This window comes from Lagopus muta, chromosome 2 (genome assembly GCF_023343835.1).
Source record: "Lagopus muta isolate bLagMut1 chromosome 2, bLagMut1 primary, whole genome shotgun sequence".
NCBI lineage: Eukaryota > Metazoa > Chordata > Aves > Galliformes > Phasianidae > Lagopus > Lagopus muta.
Window position 1 is genome coordinate 97,535,076 of NC_064434.1, and position 14,958 is coordinate 97,550,033.

The 14,958-nt window shown below is 40.5% G+C and overlaps 1 protein-coding gene across 2 annotated transcripts in view; it reads left to right on the top strand.

Moving 5' to 3' along the window:
• Positions 1 to 13,862, top strand: part of ISM1 (isthmin 1) — a 38,512-nt gene extending 24,650 nt beyond the window's left edge. For both annotated transcript variants that reach the window (XM_048936412.1, XM_048936411.1), the window contains 4 exons: positions 5,060 to 5,327; positions 8,207 to 8,350; positions 11,384 to 11,473; positions 13,113 to 13,862. In XM_048936412.1, the coding sequence (XP_048792369.1) occupies positions 5,060 to 5,327; positions 8,207 to 8,350; positions 11,384 to 11,473; positions 13,113 to 13,630 (1,020 nt within the window). In that variant the 3' untranslated portion in view covers positions 13,631 to 13,862. The remainder of the gene's footprint in view (positions 1 to 5,059; positions 5,328 to 8,206; positions 8,351 to 11,383; positions 11,474 to 13,112) is intronic.
• Positions 13,863 to 14,958: the final 1,096 nt, after the last annotated feature.

Below are 14,958 nucleotides of genomic sequence, written 5' to 3' on the forward strand. Positions count from 1 at the left end.
CTTCTTTCTTATAGCCTCCCTTTAAATTCTGAGAGGCTGCTCTCAGGTGTCCCCAGAGCCTTTTCTTCTCCAGGCTGAACAGCCTCAGCTCTCTCAGCCTGTCCTTGTTGATTCCTATTCCTTGATATCTACTCAATTTCTACCATCTCTTAAAAAATAAAAAAGAAATAAGTAAATAAAAATACACAGTACCAGTCCCTCTAGGAGAAACAAGGCTGTACGGTTGTCTTTTTTTTTTTTTTTTAAAAAAAAAAAAAGCTACAGAGTTCAACTCTTCTCTAGGCTCATCAGTATCCATTCCTCATCTCTATTCATATCACACAGCTTTGAACACAATTTATTAAATTTATTTTTTGGAGGAACTTTACGTTTCTCCAAAATGTATGAAACTTTATGTCTGAAGCTGCTAGTTTCACTGCAGTGGAAAGCAACACCATCTTAGTATCATCACAAAAGATTCAGCAATATCTGTGGCACTGAGTTCTAACCAGGATGTCCCACCTCTAATCTAGCTCTTTAAGGACAAGAGAGCTGTGGTAGCACTGAGTTCTTGTAATGCCTTTATGGTTTGATTCTTTGAGATAACAGGGACAATTGCTGCTATTAAGTTAAAACCCAGGAAAGTGGAGAGTGCTTATTCCTTTTCTTGTTCCTTCAGCTGGGTCTGTACTATGGAGAACTCTCTGCTTCAAAGAGCAGTTGCCTGGTCAGTCTGTCTGCTTTGCTGCACTCACTGCAGCAGCAGAAGCACAGCATAGCCATGTCAGGAGCTAAGCTAGTCCTCTTAGCAACCTGGAAGGATGAGTCTTGGCAGAGCTGGGTGCTGGAAAGCCATGGCTAGCAGCTTCTTATAGTGGAGCTGTGACCTCTGCAGTTATTTACTGTCATAGTTAAGAAGAGCTTGCCACAGAGTGCACAATTCAGACCAGGGCTTGGGACCAGAACTTGAATTGAAGGATTCAGGTAGGACCATTGGAACAAAAATTTCAGGATTTGAGTCATATTTTCTTCATTGCTCCAAGCAAACTTTAATACCTTTCGCTTTCATCTGGTGAGTCCAGAAAACTGTTCTAAGTGAGCTGTCATTACATTACCAGAAGTAATTTTTCATCACTACAGACATCATTTTAGCTCAACTGTTATGTGACGTAAACCTAAACTTATCATTTCAGTATCTTATAATTAATCAATTTCAGTTCTGCTGTTACAGTATTTACCTTGCTGACTTGCACGTATCCATCTTTACAGGATGGCAAGTTCTGCACTGAAATCTTGCATCAGTTTCATGATGGCAGCAGTAGAAATGTCCCAGAACCCATGGCTTGCACAATATTGCAAGTGTACTTCTTCTTGTAACATAATCTTCCAGTTGCTTAGGGCAATGTTTACACCATTAAAGTGAATTCAGAAACATTGTCTCAGTAAACAGGACAAAGTACTTAAGAACTTTTTGTGCACTCCAGCAAGTGGGATAATATTTATCTTCTGTATACTTTTGGCTAGGAGAGAATTGGATGTTGATGTCCCAAGACATCTGTGCTTGATACATTTGTTTCGTTAGAAATTCATTGCAAATCTGTTGTTTTAATGTACCTATGCCAATTGTTTATAACAATTTTTAGAGGAACATCCTTATTTATAGCTCAAACAACCATAAAAGAAATGGCTTCACTTTAGGGTTGAATACTTCTGGAGATGATTGTGGATTTATACAAGAACCATGTTACCACAGACATCTTGGGAAGCGTGACAAAAAAATAAATAATCATCTTTGCAGTTTTGATAATCTCTGGAAGAAGAAAACAGGGAAAATGAAGTCTTTGAAACAGTCTTTGTGATAAAAATACTAAACAAGGTCTATTTCTTATTTTTTGAAAGAACATGTTTTTGTTGGAATCATACAACGGGAGAGCTTTTCCAGAGCTGTCTTAACTGCCCCCTTTTTAATGGCTATAGTTCTGGATCTGATTGCTTTTTTTTTTTAATTATTATTAAAAAAAAGTAAATACAAAACAGTATGGAAACGAATTGGAGGATAGGTATTTGCCTATTATATTTATATATATATATATATATATGTGTGTGTGTGTGTGCATAGTTATAGGCTAATGTTGTTAAGGTTAACTGTAACTATTGGAAGAATTCAGTGAATGCTAATTTCTCAAAACTGTACATCAGTCAAGCAATTACTTCCCTATCCCAAAGAAGTAACCACTTCTCACACCTCCATCCTAGCCCTCAAGTCATATCTTGGAGGCACTCTGTTGCTATTTGCCGATTTCCTTCCTGCCTCTGGAAGGTGCCTTAGAGTTTACTGGGGCTGGGCAGGGCACAGATGTTTCCCTGGAAACAAACAGGACTAGACTGCTGGAGTCATCTATTTTTATTTTTAATTTGCCAAGCCTGGCAGGTCAGATAGTCCCAGGACTTGCAGAATTTCTTTCACTTCATGGTTTTAAAATTGCAAACAACTTTGTAATCAAAACTTATGAAGGAGGAATACTGGTGTTTGCCAGACTGCCACACTGGACTTAAATTTTATGTTCTTTGATTCAATAGCCTATTTAAAAACCTTGCTTACACTGAGGTGGATCTCTCCTGACCTCTCTCTTTGTGATAAAGGGATCATTGATGGTCTCAGGCCATAACTCCTTATCTAGTTCAAGGGTGACACAGAACCATAGTCCTACAGGGTCAGTTACAGTCACACAAGAGGAAAAGTGGCAAAGTGCAGGGACTCCTTCTCCCCTGCCCAGCTATTACTGAAAGAAGCACCATATGTTTGCACACAGTCTGTGCCTTCCCATGGCTTTGAGTCATCCCAGTGCTGTGTAGTTCCCAATTTGTTCCTCATTAGCTAACATGGAGAAAGGACTTAGAGCTTGCAGTGACGAGATTAAATTTGTCACACCTTGTGTTCTGGAAAACTCACTTAAAGGCCTTTTTAATAAACCTGTTTTGTAGTACACACAGACTGATTGCAGACATGTCTTGAAAGTAAATTGATGGCGGTGCTGCTGAAGGTCTGATGAGGTCTTTTGAGCCTGAAATTCACCTGCCTATCTTCCTCAATGGAACACATAGCACAACTGAAGCCCCTGTGTCTCTACAAACCATCTCTGCTTAAACTAACTTGGAATCCTAAATAAGTGTCTTAAATCCAAATCCTTATGGTCACAGTCATATAACTACAGTTTAGCAAAGCAAATAGATTGTCAAGTGCTTCTATAAAAAAAAAAAGTTTGTTTTTTTTCTCTTTGCTGAGTCATTGCTTACAAAGTTAATGTGGTCATAAAAAATACTTGTTACCAAAGTAATAGTCATATTAATTTTCACACGGTCAGTAATAAAGCCCTCTGACTGGCCAGCAGTGCAGTATTACCCATTCAGTAACATCATTTATTTTCACTTATTGTGAAAACTCTGTTTTGCTTTGGTCAATGCCACAGTTTTGAACCCCTGAACTCACCCTGTTGTTTTCAGACTTATGAAATCCATTTTAATTCTTGGTCTGTAGAAACTGAGGTTAATGAAGTAATTCTGATTCCACATTTAGTCTGGAAGTAAAAGATCTCTTGTGTAAAGATTCTGTTAGGCTGACAACTGCACTTTCCATTGCTCTTGCTCTTTCTCCCAGTGCCATTTCATACTAGCCTCAAAGTTGTTCTGTTTCAATGGCTCTGTCTGTCTATGGTCAAAGGCAAAGGATTGAACTGATTCAAAATCTTTCTCCAAAAAGAATGCATGGGCATTGTCTTGTCTGTATAGTTGTGCCTGCTGCTACTAAGCTATGGCAGCAACTCCTTGGTTTGCTTCCTATGTTAGATTCCTCTGTAGATCAATTACAGGTAGCTGTAGAAACTGTTTTTCTTGTTCAAAGTCAGAAGAGCATCCATAATTACACATTTTCCAGTTCTTAAATAACCCAGTTTTTCTGGAGTACTATCTTGAAAGTTTATTTTTTTTTTTTTTAAGTCTACAGAGCATGAAGAAAACATAGGTATATCTGATTCTCACTTCTGTGCTATGCTTAGCCAGTCCAATATAATCACTGAACCACACCAGCATTGAAGCATTAGAGCATTTCATGATTTGTCTGTGGTTGTAATATGCTTGAGTCATAGAGCCACGGTTTCTGATGGATAGTTCCTATTTGTACATAAATAGCCACCTATACACACGCACACAATATCTATCCAAGAGTTACGTAATAAACACTGTTCAGCCCGAGTAATGAAGGGCTGTCCCTGTGTGGCATTATATTTGCATTCTTGATGCCTGTGAGTAAATGGGGTGGCAAAACTTGAATCTTGGCTTTAGGTTCTGCAGGAGCCATGAATGAATCATACAGCATTACCCTCGGCAGCACAGGAGGACCTGCTTCAGGTGCCGTAGCAGCAAGTGATTTATGTAGCAATGTCTGAAAAAGCCGCTAGCTCTCAGCCCTGCAGTGTGGTTTCATGTGGCAGGGCATGATGGAAACGTGGTACTGCAAGTGGACAGTGCGAGAGGCAAGGCTGAGCTGCTGCTACAGGGCAAGGCAGATGCAAACCTGCATTGGCCCAATGCAGACTGTGGGCTCTGTCCTCCACCTTCACACCCGTGGACTTCCTTAGTCTCTGCTAAGTCAGTCTAAGCTCTCAGAACAGGCTCTGCATACTGGTGCGTTTCATGCTTGCTTTAAATTCAGCCCCAGTGTATTTGGAGGAACAGATATGATTTTCCTGGTCATAAATGTCCAGGTTTGAACATATTTTCCCCATAAGGCAGAAATTTCTGCTGCAAAGTTTTTAGGCACAGCATGGGTTATTATTTTGTGTGGTATTTTTCCTAGCCTTTGTTCCAAGGTCTGATTCAGCAGAGGTAGCAGAAGGAATCACTCAGCCTCTGCATATCTCTGTGTTCAGTAATCTACATATGGTCTACAACATGCTACCCCTAAATTATTATGTAGTCCCCTTCAAGGCAACATTGGTCATTTGCCTTTGCTGTATAAAAAGTCTCCGTCTGACTAGGAGGTGACAGTGACAGGCAGTCTGCCCTGTTTTGAATCCCATAGGTTACCATTGAAGTGGTGGATGGCCCTGACACAGAAACTGACAAGGACCTTCAGAAAGAGAACAGCAAGCCTAGCTGGCCAGTCTCATCACCTGACTGGAGAAACTGGTGGCAGAGGTCCTCCACCTTGACTCGCATGAGCAGTGGTGACCAGGACTACAAGTATGACAGCACTACTGAGGACAGCAACTTCCTGAACCCTCTCGGTGGGTGGGATGGTCATGCACCCAGTCACCGGACATTTGAGTCCAAGGAGCAGTCAGAGTATGGTAAGTTTGTGTTCCAGGCCTCTTATGGGCATCTTGGGATTGTAAAATGAGTTTGGGGGAAATGAGAATGGTGAGGCATTGCTGAAAGTAGGCCAAACAAAATAGGATTTTTCAACATGTGGCTTTTGTTCATCAGCTTTTAAATACAAATCTGTGCAGATGCACAAGCTGTACTGTGGTAGCTACATTCCACTAGTAAGTCTATAATCTTGAAAATCATACCAGTTATCCCATAAGAGGGTCTTTTTTTAGTCCTAAGTGTACTTTTTTTAAAAGCAAAGGAAGCAAGGTTTCGTATTTATTTTTAGAGTAAGGATAAGTACAAATTTAGAATCATGCAGTGGTTTGGGGACTAAAATATAATTATTGGTTAAATAAGCAAGATCTAAAACATGGTAGTGTTTGGTGGATACATAAATAAGGAAGATGAATTATGTTGGTGCGTGTGTGGGGAGTGGCATATGCAGCAGGAACATTGTGTATTTGCGTGTGTAATTCTCTTCCAGATGTGTCATGGTGAAAACAATTGTTTTCAGCTTGTTGCATGAAATGGTTGCGGAAACTAGAAGCAGAAAGGAGATACGTTTGCACATTGCCCCACTAGGGTATAACTATGCGCATGAGAAAGACTCAAAGGAGGTGAATTAATATGTGCCCTTCAGGAGCCACAGGTAGATCAAAGCCTCTCTGTTTTATGATAGTACGTAAATAGAATTAGAGCAGGATTTCAAAGCCAGAGTATTTGTGGCACTTGCGCTGCAACAGCTAGGTACTGCAAAGTGGCTGTTGTGCATTGTTTCAGTCTTAACTTTCCCCTGTTTATGTCCTAGAGCCTTAACACTGGAGAGAACCTTCTCACAGAATGGTGTATTTAAATGTATACATTTGTATTAAATTTTTGTGGCCAGAAGATTAAAGCCTATCCCTTCTTTTTGCACCTGTGTTTAGTTGTGGGCACGCTTTATTGCCAGGAACTCATATATTGGGTGGGTATTATTTTAGGCAAAATAACATTGCTCTCACAAATAATTGTGGTAGAATTAATAGGAACAATATATGTGTGCATGCGTATATAGAGAGGGAGAGAGAGAGAGAGAGAGAGAGAGAGAGATTTAAAATAGGGAGAACAGGTTGAGGTCCAGAAGAAAATTCAACCTAATATGTTTAATAGTAGCTAGATACTGTATGCTTTTTAATGCATTATAAAGATGAGGTAGCCAGGCTTGCAAATTAATTAGAGCTCTTTATCATGCTCCAGAGCACCTTACTAATTGCAAGAAACTCTTGGCCTTCTTACTAATGTAAAATGTTGTGCTCTTCTGGCCTTTGCCAGGAGGATGTTGTAGCAGATAATATCTACAGGGGGCTTCTATGCTATTTCCAGCCCCTCTCCATTATAATCTATGTTATATATAATCCTATTCAGATTGCTGTAGTGCCCTCCTGTTGGTACATCCCAGAATTGGGTGTCATTGCACACAGACTGCAGGGATCATCATTCTGCCCACACCATGTTAGCAGACACCTGATTCAGCAGCAGCTGCGTAAGAAAAGGAGGAAAAGCGCACAAGGTCCCTGCCGCTAGGAACTTGTGTCTAGGCAGCTTGCTATGAGTGAGATATATAACCTTTGCATACTCCTGACAGTAAATGTTTAATAGCACCTTTCAGAGTTGTCATCAGTCATTACATATGGTACAAATCAAGTCATGTTCTACTAACCAGCTCAGGAAGTCCACAGACAGCATGGCAGTGAAGGGGAAGTGGGAATCATGTGTAGCATGGAAGCTTTTTCAAAGATCTGTCCCTGCATCTTGCCAGTGCTACACGGTCAGCCTGTATCTACAGAGCAATCACTAAACTCACGTTTGCTTTGCTACTGCTATGAGCGTAGCCCAAAGGAGCAAAGCTACAAGCTACCATCGCAAGGCCAGTTGAGCACATGAGATTACAGAGAACACTATTAAGCCATGAGTCTGTAGTGAGACAAAACTCAGCTGGTGGGGCTGAAAGGCAAGATGCCAGTTAGAATGGAGTTGAATTGGGGTTGGTTCACAGGCTCCACCTGGTGCCTTTCACAAGGTGGGATGTGCAAGAGATAATACAACAGACATAAGAGACTGGATCGAAGGTGCTCAGATTCTTAATGGTGGCACAAAATCTTGCAGACTTGCTACTGTTTATCTTGGCTGTTTACTAGAAGACAGTAACCTCATGTTTCCACTAAAAGGTTCCTCCTACTTACTTAGGAATCAGATTTGGTGTTATTATTTGTGTGGACCAGTACAAGCTGCATGTAGTTCTTGGTGCCAGATGACTTTGTAGTTCCCTGCATTTATGGCAGTATTCTGGTAATAGCTATTTTCTGTTTGAGGGGCAGAAGAAAAAAAAACTTCCAATTTTCAGACATGACCCTTAGCCTCTCACAGTCCAACATTCATGGTATCCTAAAAGTTAATTAGGTAAGTATTGTTGTGCTATTGCTGTGTGTTTTGAAGAGAAGAAAAATGAAATGTGATTTATCCTCTAGTATTAGTTTGTGATCAGAAAACATATTCCTATGTGCAGGGAGATTATGTGAGTAGATGTGTACTGTTAGTCCATGACCCAGCTTTGCAGCTGAGGAGTTTCAGTTGCCAAAAGGTCAAAAGAGAAAGGAAATATTTTTTCAAATAATGTTGCATGCATTTCCCTGAGGAGCATCAAGTGTGAAAACCATTTAAACAGCAGGCTTATGCCTGGCACTTAGCCCGAGCTTCAGGTAGAGACATCTGGATTCCATTCCTGCTTTGCCTTCTAATAAAAAACACTACACACAGTAGTTTTGGGTAGTAGGAGTTGTGTTTCTTAATTTCCTTCGTCATCTTTGTTTTTATATAGACTACATTGATGGTGATGGAGACTGGAGCCCGTGGTCCCTTTGTAGTGTCACCTGTGGGAGCGGCAGTCAGAAGCGGACGAGGTCCTGTGGGTATGCCTGCACTGCCACCGAGTCACGGACCTGCGACAGGCCAAATTGCCCAGGTTTGGCTGTGCTAGCAGAAGGGCGATGCAAAGGGGTGGTAAAGGCAGGGGAAGAGTCCTTCTGTGCATAAAGCCAAGGCCCGTTGGGTCTTTGGCTAGGTAGGAGTTTTGTTGGGAAGAGAGATATTGATTCTCAAGGGCATTTATGAAATGGCAGGTTCTTTGCTAGTAATAATATGTCTTCAGATACACTTTACCATCCCCTGAGACTTGAGAGACAAATACAGGCTTTTTTTAGATTATGGCAGTCATTTTTGTGCCCAGTACATTTTGTATTCCAAAGGGTGTAATCTACTGTCACGTAACAAATTAGTGTTAATTTTAGGATTTCAAAATAGGCATGCTGTTGCCTTAGTGAGCCCACATTTTGCTATGCAATGAGTGGACATGCCTATGCTCTGAACAAATAGCTCCCCCCACTTGTATGGCTAATAAGGTGTGCACCTAACATATCCAGACTAAGGATGCATAGTAAGACTCTACGTCTGTATATTAATATGAAGGAAAAAAAAAACTTGTTTGTGTTTTACTCAAGAGATTTTGTTATTGTTGGGCTGCAAAATCTTCTGTCCTTGGAAGTCAACAGCTACATTAAGGTGGAAATGTCTCCCCCTGTCTGTTACCATGTTGCTTAGTTAGCTGAAGACTTATAAATATTAAGCTTGGTCCTGCAGCAACTGGGGTGCATGTTGGGATGAAGGAAAGGGTAGTTGTAAATCGAATGTGTTCAGAAAATATAGCCATAACAAGGAGCCTTTCCTTAGATCCTGCCTTCCTGAAGGCATGGACATTAAACACTAGTAAAGCAAGTGTTGTTATCATCATCATCAAGCTTTTGCTTTACTGAAAGCAGGGCTGAGTGCTCATAAAACTTTAAAGCTGCTACAGCAACCTTGTCTCATGATGTTCTTTAAACACTATTGTGGGTTTTTATTTAGGTGAACTTGCAATGTGGTGATGCAGTAGTTCATAGAGTCATAGTTTTTTGCGCTGGGAAGGGCATTAAAGGTCACCTAGTCCAAATGCCCTGCAATGAACAGGGGTACCTATAGCTGGATCAGGTGCCTCAGAGCCCCATACAGGGGTGGGGTATCCGCCACCTCTCTGGACAACCTGTTCCAGTACCTTACCCCTCTTACTATAAAAACCTTTTTCTTTATAAACAATCTAAATCTCCTCTCGTTTAGTTTGAAACCATTTCCCCTTGTCCTATCACAACAGACCCTGCTGAAGAGCCTGTCCTCTTCTTTCTTATACCCCTCTTTAGATACTGAAAGGACAACAATGATGGGATATTTGTCATTTTGTTACTCCTAAGGTTAGAGAGAAGTGAAAACATGTGCCATGGTGGTATCACTACGCTTACTCAGTGATTCAGAAAGACAGAAATTGGTGGTCTGGTGTTTTTGGTGGGAAGAGAAATGTCAGGAGGGCTGGACTAACGGTTTAGAAACCTTGGTGAGGCAGTTGAAGGAGTTTCACTCACAGCTAGATGTGTACCTTCACTACAAGACAACTATTTCTAGGCAGTTCAGGAGAAAAATACTGCTGCATTTTTTTCATACATCCGAAAGCTTAAATCATAAGGGATTAAATCCAGAATACAGAACATAGCCCCCTGTTTTATTTTCCAGTATTTATTACCAGCTAGCATCAAATTGGGGCAAGCTTGAAAGAACGTATTATGTCATATAACAGACCCCCAACGATCAGCAAGCAAAATATATTCACTCTTTGAGGCTGTGCTGACATTTTTAAAATGACAAGGGCAAAGCTCAGCTTCTACTGTTTATAATTCTAGCAGTGAATTACTGCCTTGTAATGGATTCTTGGGTATCTATTATTCTTCATCTGCTGCTGGAGCAAAGGCAAAATCATATGATAATTTTATTGAAAAGCTGCCTGAGGCTGTTTTGAAGTTTTGCAAGCCACTATTATGTCCCAGATCAGGAGAAAGTTCAGTGGAAAGAAGATGGATGGTGAGCAGACTTCATTATTAACTGTATAGTTATCATGCATTAAAGAGCTTTCTGCTCTCTGTAGAGGGTTTTAAGTCAAGGGGAAAAAAAAGAATAGTGTTCAAATGCTTCTTTGAAGAGATAACTGTTTTAAGGCTACATAACACAGACTGGGAAACATTAGGTTGCTAGGCAGGGTGAACTAAAACAGCACAGAAAGGATGCATGCTTCAGAAGGATCAAGTCATTTTCTGGAAATCCATTTGTCTCGCTCCTGATAGCAGACGCTTAGCTGGCAATTGCTGGAAGATCCTGATATTTTTATTCCACTGCTTCTATAGCTGTGATACTGCTGCTGGAGCTGGGGGATGGGCTTGATAGGTGAAGTTATTTATCTCTTGGCTAGTCACATTTCAACTCCTACTACTAGGAAAGACCAGCAAGTACAATTCTTGTAATAGCATCTTTCTTCCTTGCGCTTCCTGAAAACTGTTTGCCCATGTACAGACATGAATTTATACACCTGTCTTCAGACATGTTGTTGTGATTTACAACATGACACAAATGTTGTTTCCCTAGTGCTTTATAGTTGCTGTCAGGAACTCATATTTATTTATTTTGTCAGGCATTTGTATTATGTGCTTTTGAGACCATGCTGGTCAGATAAAGCTGATCAGGTGCAGTATGTGCGGATGTTCTACCTGAATTACTGGGAGCTGCTGGCAAGTCTTGAGTTTAGAAAGAATAGAACAACACTGGTTCTCCCATCCATCCCTACACTAGGTTCAAAACTGAACAATTTGCTGCTTAAGTATAATCTAAATTCTAAACTTTAAAAACTTTTTACCTTGGGGTTAAGCTAATTCTTTAAAACAGCAGTTAGTTTTGTAACGCTCCAGATTCCATGTTCATTATGCTTTGAAAGGAACACTCCCTCCAGCAACAACTTCAGAATGCTTCTTTGACTAACAAGGCAGGTTTCAGAATAGGGGGGAGGAGGAGGTGGCAAAAGAGACAGTTGATTTTGTTCTGCTCTAATGGGAAAACACCACCACCATTAACACATTTTCCATAGGGATTGAAGATACCTTCCGAACAGCAGCCACAGAAGTGAGCTTACTGGCTGGGAGTGAAGACTTCAATGCCACCAAACTGTTTGAAGTGGGTAAGTCAACCTGTCAGTCAATCTTCCAGTAATGGATAAGAAACTTACTTGTTCTTTCCTGTTTTGATTCTCACTGTGAGTCCAACATTTTAAGTTTGTTGTAAAACGCATTGGTAAAAATGGTTATTTATTATCTTGCTCGAGTTTACAACATGGACCTACTCACTTCCATCACAGGCTTTCTGCTCTTAACAAATTTCTGTGCCTCTTTCACTGTAAAATTGTGAGTCTCTGTCCTAGTTCAGAAAAGAGCTGTCTGTGTCCATACTAATGGATGGCAACAATCAAACGCTGTTTGGCATGGGAGATACTATAAAAGCAATTTAAATACAGCCATCGCACTAAAACCAAAATGGCAATAAGTTCTACAAGCACAAACAGCTTTTACAATGGTGTGTGCTGCAGTAGGACGAGCTAAAGTAATCTTTATAGGGCATGACTTGATACTTGGTCTATCTAAAATTCAGCCCACCTTTCTAACATTCTGATTCCATCCCTCCAATGAAACCATGCAGTGGTCATTCTTAAATACTGGTTGCTGGACCAAACAGTGGTAACAACTAGGTAAACAGCACACTGCAGCACCTCCCTTCTGCAGTGCTGAAGCACAACAGTCAGTGACAGCTGGGAAAGGACTCTTTAAAGAGGCAGTGAAACAAAATATGGATCGCTAAGTAAATATTTTGCAGGAATGGTTGCTGTAAGAGTTTTAGGTCCCAGTCATTGCATTACTCAAGTCCTGTCAAGTGTGGAGCAAGATGTGCAAATTCTCTTAAAGCCCACAGCATGACATGGACACCTTAAACAATATTTTGGGTAGAAGATGATTTAATGGATTCTTTCAAGACTGTTGGGAAATAATAAAAGGCCAGTATTCAGTATACTACTAGACTAAGTCTATAATTCCAGTTATAAGTCATGACCTTGGTGCCATTAAGTATTCCCAATATAGAGACACTGTGATATTATGTCACATATGCCCTTTTAGAATATGAATAATTTCTTGATGCATTGGTGAGAAGTCAGCCAAGAAATATCCCTTTGGGAAGAGGAAGAGAGAAAAAGTTATTTGGTAGTTAAAAGGAAGACGTAATTAGGGCTTAATAATAAACTTGAAAGTAATCCAGGCTTTGCTTGCCATCTTGCTGTTTCCAGCACAGTAAGAAAATCTTTCAACAACCAAATCTGCTGTTCTTACAAAGGTGAGTGTGTAGACAAGGGCTTGAAATCAAAGACAGTCTTCAAAGCCCTGTACAAGTTCAGGGAACGCAAACTCCCAATTTCAGTTCTGTTGCTTGTAAAACTCTGACAGTGTCTCTTGTGCTGCATAGGGATACCAGAGACTGGGCTAGAATTTGCCACGTAAAAGAAACATCAAGGATTATTACCTGGCATTTGTACTGCAGTTTAATTCAGAGTAGCATTGCTTGAGGCCCTTGAAGTCAGTCACCTGTTCGATTTCTTTATAGAACAGGACAGCCCCTTAACACACTGTAGGCAAGGCAGCAAGCTTTAGCTACTGCCCTTGGTTTCTTAAGCAAAGCACCAGCTGAACAGCAATGCTTTACTCATTTGTTATCAGATCATATCAATTGGGCTGCTGCGTATCCTAAGCTTTCCCTTTCCTGCCCTTAAACAGATACTGATAGCTGTGAAAGATGGATGAGCTGCAAAAGTGAGTTCTTGAAGAAATACATGCACAAAGTGGTCAATGATCTTCCCAGCTGCCCCTGCTCTTACCCCAGAGAAGTTGCTTACAGCACTGCTGATATCTATGATCGGATTAAGAGAAAAAACTTTCGCTGGAAAGATGCAAGTGGTCCAAAGGAAAAACTGGAGATCTATAAGCCCACTGCACGGTACTGCATCCGCTCCATGCTCTCTTTGGAGAGCACAACACTAGCAGCTCAGCACTGCTGTTATGATGATAACATGCAGCTGATTACCAGAGGGAAAGGGGCTGGTACACCAAACCTGATCAGCATTGAATTTTCAGCAGAACTCCATTACAAAGTGGACATTCTACCCTGGATTATATGCAAGGGTGACTGGAGCCGGTACAACGAAGCACGACCTCCAAACAACGGGCAGAAGTGCACAGAAAACCCTACAGATGAAGACTATTACAAGCAATTTCAAGAAGCAAGGGAATACTGAAGAGGTTTTCCTCCACTTCAGACAGAAAATAGCATTCATTTCCTGGATGCCAAAGAACTGATAACTGCTGCTGCATTATCTCCTTGACAGGCGCTGATCAGTTTCTTTATAATGAATGTGTATAGTTGTAATATAATACATAACTATTTTCATAGTGTGTGTAATTTATAAGCACATATCTCTCTATCTGACACACACCTATTTTTACATATGGACATACATAAAATTTGTCCCAGTAAGATTTTATTCTACAATAACATTCATTTCATAATGTGCATTTTGCTTTGTTCACCAACTATAATGTGTGAGAAGGGGGAGCAGGAGGTAGGGATGCAGCTGCCATCACCATCAGGACCAAGGCCCCAGCTGAAGAAGGCACATATTTAAAAGTTATTAGGAAGAAGGGGGTTGAAAAATATACTCTTCCATATGAGAATGGTTTACAAGATTAATGCATCTACAGCATTTCTTTTCTCTTTAAGTGATTTCATGACTAATCATGTTTAAGAAAGGAATTTTTTTTTTTTTTTTTTTTTTTTTAAATTTACTATAAACCCTCATCAGCAACTGGAATCTTTCTGTTTCAGGCCAAGTCCTCACTATCAACCTGGGGCAGGCCTGCAGCAAGGGAAAGTTGTGGTTTTTCCAGAATCAGTCCCAGGGCAGTGGTCCCACAGCTCCAGATATGTAACTACAGCTGGCAGGGCCAGTGTCTATACTGGGGAGCAGATCTTCAGGGCAACTACCTGTAAGCTAAGCATGCATGTTGGAGGACCGAAGCCTGCTATTTAAATATGGAGTGTTTGTTTTTTCCATGATAGGAAAAGCGGAATACACATTTCTAAGTAAGTTCCCTCAGAGAGAGCATGCACCCAGCCTTTTTCTTCCCTTTTTACCATATGCTGAGGGCACAGTATCCTACAGAAGAAACTGTTCCTTCAAGAAGCTAGCTGGGAGGAACTACATTGAGTTAAAACTTCATTTTATTTTATTTTATTTCAAAAAAAGCTAGCATTGTTTTTGTAAAGTATTTATTGAATTATAACAATAGCTTACATATGGGATGTGTCTCTAACGTGAAAGGCTGCAGTAGATGGAACGCAATTGCCAAGAATGACTGTTGTTAGGTAGAGATTCACTTCCAAATTTTTATAAAGCACATGTTTACAGACATGACCCTGTAAAGAAGCAGCTGATACCTGCATTTTTATGAAAGATAAAGATTACACCACGGGTAAATAAATATTTACAGTTCCATCCCATAAAAGTCTGTCTTGCTGCACATCAGTAATGCTTTCATTTGGAAAGCTAAGGGTAAACGTCACTAG